Below are 7,998 nucleotides of genomic sequence, written 5' to 3'. Positions count from 1 at the left end.
TTTGTGCGTGAAATGTGCGTGCAAACGATTTTAAGAACAAATCATGATTCACCAAAAATGTATTCTAAAAAATGTAAAAAAAAATAAGAACAACTGAAACCACACATACGCTAAAAGCACTTGCACTGCGCAACCTTATAATCATGTTAAGAAGTTATATTTCATCCTAGCACGACTATAATTATATTGAAGTATGTTGCAATAATTGTATTATATAATCCATATATAAAATTATATAATTAAACTATAAGTTTGACGAACATGACAAAAGGCTTTAAGGAAAAGCCCTCAGTTTGGGCATGTTTTATGCAAATGTCTAACCTCATGCATGCGGCAACTTTTTAGCGCAATTTTCCACCGGACAAAATTGCGCTTGTTAACTCATGATTTCTGTTCTGTCTGTGCGCACCAATCTTGCACTTCTATCTACTCCTCAACCAGACCACCTAGAGACTTCGGGTTTTCGGCATTATGTTAAGGAAGGTCTAATCTCGGGAACGCACAAAAAAAATCCAGGAAAAGATTTACTATCTCTTAGTGTTGTGATCCCATGAGGTGAGAAAATTGCGCTAAAACACTCACCGAGTTTTTATTACTTGTTTAAAATACTCCAAATTCACTTACATCACAACCATGTTAAGAACAAATTCATGTGTGTACGAATGTGTTGTGAATTAGGCGGAGATTTTTCGTGAGAAGTTCTCCTGTGTGTACAAATACAAAATAATCCACACAGTTATAAGTGAACAAGACTCACTGTTTGGATGACAAGTTAGGTGCTTTGCTGCAGGAAAATGACTTGGTGAAATGACGAGGAAGTCGTTGAGGAGATGGATGAGGTATGGGATTGCATGATTGTTTTGTAGGATACAGCAGAGCGCTTCGGAAAGCATGTCAAATATTTTGAGTTCAAGTTAGACAGACTGCGAAGTACAATTTTTCGTACAAAACGAATGCCAAACAGATGCCAGAAATCTGAGTGAACTTTAAAAGCAGATATTTTGTCAACCTTTGCTAGCCAGGCTCCAAAACCAGCGTTTTTTATTATAAAGTCACGGTAGTGCAGGGAGAATTCATCTAATGGATTTAAAATATTGATACTGGGTTGGGAATTTCCATGAGGAGCGGAGAGATCAATGAGGATACATTTTTTGCCAGAAAATATTCTGGTGGCTACTTCAATTGAACTTATGCAGAATAATTTGAAAGGCAGAGAATCAAAAGAGCCATTTTGATGGGGGCTTCCACCATGTCAGGTTCGGCTGACGCAGATTGCAAGTTATTGCAGATCAAGCTGGAATCAGGTGTTCTTTCCAAACCGGGGTCAAAACCTTGGGAACTGGGTGTTTTTGTCTGGATGGTTGTCCAGAAGACAAAAAAACTGGAGAAGAGAGATACTTTCGAATCTTTTTATTAAGGTTAGCAGAGGAGCGGCGTACAGGGCAAATGGAAAGGGCATGAGCTTCGCCACCGAAATTACAGACATGGAGACATGGCATTGTTTTCTGTTGCTGCCTGATGTACTAAAGCTGTTACACACTTGTCTGCCTGAAACTGAAGTGAAAATCTGGTTACGGTCACTCCTTGGTGTGAGTGAGGGACATATGCAGTAGATATTTGAGCTTGGGATGTTACTGGATGGGTTGGATGTTAACAGCGGCAATGACGGCTACATTAGTATACTGTTTGCGTGTGTCTCGACAGTTACAAATAAAGCCAAAATAAGCTCATGTAGCTCATCTTGATGGATTACGAAAAGGAAACACTGACCAATAAGAGAACAGTTGTACTCGCATATGACTTGCGTGAACACAATGGTACGCTTTGAAAGGTTGCCTTATGAAAACAAACCGCACTAAGAGGAAAATGCAACATTGTAACAAATTAAGTACCAGTTTCGGAACAAAACAAACAATCTGTAGGTGCACTCTAAAAAATGCTGGGTTGTTTTAACCCAATGTTGGGTCAAATATGGACTAACCCAACGTTGGGTTAAAAAATGCAATTTTAAAATGGACAAATTGCATTTTGGACAAAATCAAAAATGGACAAAAATGCAAGTTAAAAATGGACAAATTGCATTGGTTACATTAAAAATGTAACCCAACAGCTGTGTTTGTCCATTTTTAAATTGCATTTTTAACCCAACGTTGGGTTAGTCCATATTTGATGTGATTGTGAAAACGCCCTTAGACTCTCTGTGGCTTGAGACCACATGAACAGATCTATGAGAGTAAGAAAAACACATAAGGATGTAAAATCAAAAGAAAACTGACTCAATCAAATGTGACGTGAGAAACTCACAGATCTGCAGCTGTATGATTATTGTCTGATCCAGATGAATAATATCTGCTATAGTGATCATTCACACATCTCGAACTGTGAGCGGAAACATCGGCCGCTTTAAAGTAAACCTCGACCACACAGACCAGAGAGGAACTCATTTTCACTGCATTTTTATTCATTCTCTTTTTTTGTGTTAGATGCATATCATATATAAAAATGTATATTGTACAGCTTTGTTACTATATCTTTCAATGCTTTATCAACATTTTATCTTTAGATTGAACTTTTAATAAACCTGAATTACATATATTACCATGTACCATTCTCAATACAAAACATAAACAGCAGTCTTTACAATTTCTTCACACATCTGAGGTGAAGTTGCCATGCAGTCAAAAAACTTTCCATTATGTCAGGCTACACTTACAAAACAAATGTCAATTACATCAACAAAACCAGTTTAAACCAGTCATTTCAGGTATATGACAAGACCATGCATAAGAAGTGAAAGGGAAGTGTTAAGTGTACAATGCGCTTCTTAAAATATAGGTTACATTTAAAGGGGGGGTGAAATGCTATTTCATGCATACTGAGTTTTTTACACTGGTAAAGAGTTGGATTCCCATGCTAAACATGGACAAAGTTTCAAAAACTAAGTTGTACGTTTGAAGGAGTATTTTTGTTCCAAAAATACTCCTTCCGGTTTGTCACAAGTTTCGGAAAGTTTTTTTTGAGTATGGCTCTGTCTTACGTAAGATAGAGCGGAATTTCCTTATATGGGTCCTAAGGGCACTTCTCCGGTAAGATCGCGGGCGCGCGCGCATCCATAGACCAGAGCAAGATAGTGAAAGCAGTTCGCCATCAAAGCGCCCTGCCCGGCTTTTGGGAAGTCAATGTCACCAAAGAAGTGTGTTTTTGGTTGCCAGGGCAAGACAACCCTGCACAGATTCCCAAAGAACCCAGCGTTAAGGAACCCGTGGATGGAGTTTGTTTTCCTGAGCATAAACGGAGTTGTGTAAGACTGTTGTTCCCTGAATTTTGACGATGATTGTTTTATAAACAAAGCCCAGATCGATGGATTTGCAGATCGTCTAATGCTTAAGGATCGAGCAGTTACAATGATAAAGGTTCGCGGTCGTGCGTTGGAACGGTGAGTAAAACTGTTGAACAAATGTCTCTGTGTGTTGTTAGCTCGGCGCGTTAGCACAGCTTTAGCTTCGCCCACACGGCCCGCCCCCAGCCGCTCGTTTTTTTTCCCGGAAAGACTCGGTACAGCCTATCTTTCAATTAAAAATATGATAAAACAAAAGACTTTTTGGAGATATGAAGGATGCAATATTACTCTATAGGTACTCAAGATTAACAGGAGATTGAGTGAAAATGAGCATTTCACCCCCCCTTTAAGCAAAAAAGCAAGAGTAATGTTGCACTAAAAATATTCCTAAAAAACTTGGTAACGTTTGTACTCCAAAAACAATGACTATATAGTAATACATGACTCTGATGTAGTAATACAGTAATACATCTGTCCCTCTGAATTTCTTTTTATTGATGATCCTTGAAACTGTATAATGTGTAACATACTTGCGTTTGTGTTTTTGCCAGCTTTATAGGATCAAAGGTGCTGTCGACTTGACTGGGCCTGAACGTTTTATGCACCTTTGAAAAGTACTGAAAGAGCAATGAGGAAAATAATATTAGAAATTGTAAACACTGGTAAAAAACACATTGCAGTTGTCTTGTACACTCTTAAAAATAAAGGTTCCAAAAGTGGGTTTTTGCAGTGATTCCATAGACGAGCAATTTCTGTCAGGACCACTATCGTCAAATACGATTGACGATTAGCATACAGTTTGGATTGGCTGTATGATTCTGTTCTGGGCAAGACCTGGCGCATCCATGCAGCCTAGCATGAATAAGAGCAGCAATAACCCCCCTTTGGGTAAACAGAACAGAACCAACATGAATGTATTGCAGATATCATTAATTCGAGATTTTAAAGTACAACATGATTCAAGAATTTATTCTGATTCAAGGGGAATCAGAATGGCAAATCCTGACTGTCGAGAGGTGGAGGAGGGCAATGAGCTCCTGAGAAACGCGATCGCTGCTGGGACTGAAGGAGCTTATATATGTACACAGTGATAGGTGTCGTATTCCTATAGGTAGACGTGGATCAGCTGAGAGTCAGCTGATGCGAGCTTGACTAACGTGACCTGCCAGAACTGATGCTACGTTTGATATTTGTTCCCCTAAAAACCTTTCAATGAACAGTTCCTAAAACAGGGGTATTCAATTCAATTTCCAAGAGGTCCGGTCTCTATATTTCCTTCCCAGCAGAGGTCTGGACAATGCATTTTTGGTACTGTTATTATTATTATTATTTCCATCGGGCAGCCGTAGTACGTACTTCATCACCATTTTTTTTTCTTAGTGTGAAGAACATTTAAAAATCTAAATAACAATTTAACCATGAAGTCCTTTTTCTGTGATAAAATGATTGCATGGATGTTAAAGATTCTTCATGGAACAATCAAATCTTCATTTTAAAAAGAGTAATAGAGAAAATTATTCTATAAGTACCAAGTTTTTTTGTTTGCTTGTTTGTTTGTTTTTGGAAATGAGAGATGTCACATGTAATTTACCAGTGGTTGGTGTGATTCTCGAGGTTGAACTTCTTGTAATCGTCCTCCAGGTATTTTATTTCCAACAGCAAACACCTTTAACAGCCCTAACGGTGAATTCAGTTTAGTAACAAAATATGTGACACAATCTCAACAAATTAGAACTGTAGAAGCTTATTATATTTGTGTTTTTTACAGATGGAGTCACATAGTTGTAACTTAAACAAACTCACCAATAACCACAATGACCAGAACAGCATTCAGCAGAGCAGAGATGATAGTAAATGTCCTCCATGGTGTCTGATTCTGCTGAATGTCCTTCACTGCGGTGTGATTCTGCTGAACGCACTTCACCTCGGTGTGATTCTGACACTCAGTTAACTCGGTTAATTGAGTTGGGGCTGTAAATAAAAAGCTGTTTAAAGCAACTATTGAGAATCTTAAGTGTCTAAAAAAGTATGCAATGGATAACAAGTATGAAGCAATAATTGAAAGATCTCTCACCAGTGATGTGCAGTCTGGTGCCGCCGCTGAATCTTGTTCTGTCTGAGTTCATGCAGTAATAAACACCTAACTCATCGATAGTGATGTTATTTATGATCAGACGATTTGATTGCACAGAATATTTCTGTTTTAATATTTTGTTGTAGTAAAACGCTGTTGGTGGGTTTGGTGGGTTTGAGAAGGAGCGTACTATCATAACCGGAGGATCTGGTAGATTCAGCAACAGCCATGTCACCTCTTCTAAACCAAGTTCACAGTTTATAGTCACAGTTTGACCCAAATCTGTAAAGTGTGTCGTCAAAGTCTCTGCAGCTTGACACCATATAAGTAAATCTGCAGGAAATAAACAATCATACACATAATTATTAGGGTGTTAAAACATCATAAATATACAGTGACATGATTACAAAGTATATAAAAAGAGATTTATAATTTGTAACACTCACAGAGTAGAAGTTGCATAATCCTCATTTTGTTTAATCAACTGGCAGAGCACTTCCTGATGATGCTGTCTTGTTTGTTTCACACCTCTTTGGAGATGAACTTCACCTCAGACTAAGAGCTTCATTTTACCCACATCAAGAGGAAGTTAAAGTCAAGTTTAGACTGACCACAAGTGCAGTCTTTTATTCTATACGTTCATACACTTAGATAATGTATATAATCTCTTGCCTTGCTGAAAGTATGAATCTCATGTGTAACTGTAATAATAATAATAATAAACTTTATTTTATATTGCACCTTAAAAGCAGCTTCTCAAGGCACTTTACACAATATAAAATACAAAGAGAGAAAAATAAATAAAAATACAAAGATAGAAATACAAAGCGTAAAAGAAAAAACAAAAGAACACACTGGAATACAAAATAATTAAAACCATCAAGAAAAAGTTAACCTAACCAGCTTGAGAGGAGCACAAATGATGCGTAGGAATTGATATAGTTAGGAGCGCAGACAGATACTGAGGGGCAAGACCATGCAGTGCCTGATGTGAGAGCAGAAGGATTTTAAAATCCTGGACCTGACCCGGAGCCAATTCAGTATTGGAGTGATGAGTTCATTTATCCTGACTCCAGTCAAGATCCTAGCAGCAGAATTTTGCACGAATCAAGCGAGCAAGTGGTGGCTTTCATATGTGACACTTTCCTAGTAAGCTTCCTAGTAACTCTGACTCAATTTGAGGAAAAAACAGTAAAAGATGTGCCAGAGAAACTAGGCAAGCAGAGTGTTGAAGAGGAAACAGGTGTGGAATGAATTATGGACGTTGTCAATTTTAGAACTGAAAAAATGAAGGAGATTATTACACAACTGATCTGAAACAGGCAGAGAGGTGCCAATGTTAACTTTGAGGAGTCTGTTTATAGTCTATGACATGTACTGTATATTCGGTTTTGGTTTGGTTTTATTGTTTCGGTTCCCTGTATGTGTGTGTTGATTTAGGGTACGTTTACACGACAACGATGTACTAAAAACTGAAAAGTTTTTGCTTTGCTTTTTTTTTTTTTTTTGCGTACAGACGAAAACATTGTAAAAATGATCCCGTTCACAAAGACGAAAATGACTAAAACAGCTGTATTATTCATGCCAGGCCAGTAGATGGCGATGCCACTTACATTTACATTTATTCATTTAGCTGACGCTTTTATCCAAAGCGACTTACAATTGCTATATATGTCAGAGGTCGCACGCCTCTGGAGCAACTAGGGGTTAAGTGTCTTGCTCAGGGACACATTGGTGTCTCACAGTGGATTCGAACCCGGGTCTCTCACACCAAAGGCATGTGTCTTATCCATTGCGCCACACCACCCCGTCACTTTGTAAAGAAACACTACACACCTTTAGACTGAACACATAATACACATGCGCATGACATCAATGCTTTCACAAATTCAGGTTTTTGCAGATGACACTGTTACACGAAGGTGATAATGGTATCGTTTTCAATACACTGCACTTTGAAACCCGTTTTCAAAAGCTTGTGGTTTTTTAGGTCCCCAAAACACTGTTGTCATGCAAATGAACGGCCAAAACTGTTTCAAGTTGAAAATGTTGTCATGTAAACACCCCCTAGTTTCCTCATTGAACTTCACACTTGAACTTACATCAGCGTGATTAAAAACTGTTGGAGCTATTTCCTTGTTTTGTAATTAATTTAATAATTAATTTACTTTATTTTGTTTCTCCTTAAATAATTTGCATGATTATTTTATTGATGTAGACACAGAATGTTAATGTTATTGTTTTAGTTAATTTGAGTATCTTTTTGGGGACTTTTATTTTGATTGTACTGAGCACCTGTTGGCAGGTATATATTGGTGATTACACTTAGCTCAGGCAGGCACTGGGAAAGGTTGTTGGTTTTTTACCAGGGAAAGAGAGGCTGCAGACGTTATTTGTATGCTTGCTTAAATGGAAATAAACCGCATGAATGATACGCTTGCCTGGACATTAGACTTATTGTGCCCAGCGTAAGATGCAATCCCAGCAGTGCCTCAGTGGCCGGTTTGATTTTGAGTTTGTTTACTTTATTTTGATTTCTTTTTTGATTTAAGACATTTTTTTGATTTTGATTTAGGACAAATCG

The 7,998-nt window shown here is 37.9% G+C and overlaps 1 protein-coding gene across 1 annotated transcript; it reads right to left on the bottom strand.

The window, feature by feature from the left end:
- Positions 1–2,447: 2,447 nt before the first annotated feature.
- On the bottom strand, positions 2,448–5,954 carry LOC308701558 (uncharacterized protein). The gene is made up of 5 exons (XM_081383915.1): positions 5,861–5,954; positions 5,415–5,747; positions 5,144–5,311; positions 4,932–5,017; positions 2,448–3,957 (listed from the first exon to the last, which is right to left on the bottom strand). Exons 1-5 carry the CDS (start codon positions 5,883–5,885, stop codon positions 3,832–3,834), a joined length of 738 nt encoding a protein of 245 aa, XP_081240041.1. The 5' UTR covers positions 5,886–5,954; the 3' UTR covers positions 2,448–3,831.
- Between the last annotated feature and the right edge of the window lie 2,044 nt (positions 5,955–7,998).

This window comes from Scardinius erythrophthalmus (assembly GCF_964197995.2).
Source record: "Scardinius erythrophthalmus genome assembly, chromosome: 14".
NCBI classification, from domain to species: domain Eukaryota; kingdom Metazoa; phylum Chordata; class Actinopteri; order Cypriniformes; family Leuciscidae; genus Scardinius; species Scardinius erythrophthalmus.
Note: the sequence above shows the minus strand (reverse complement) of the source record. Positions and strands in the feature narration are given on the sequence as shown.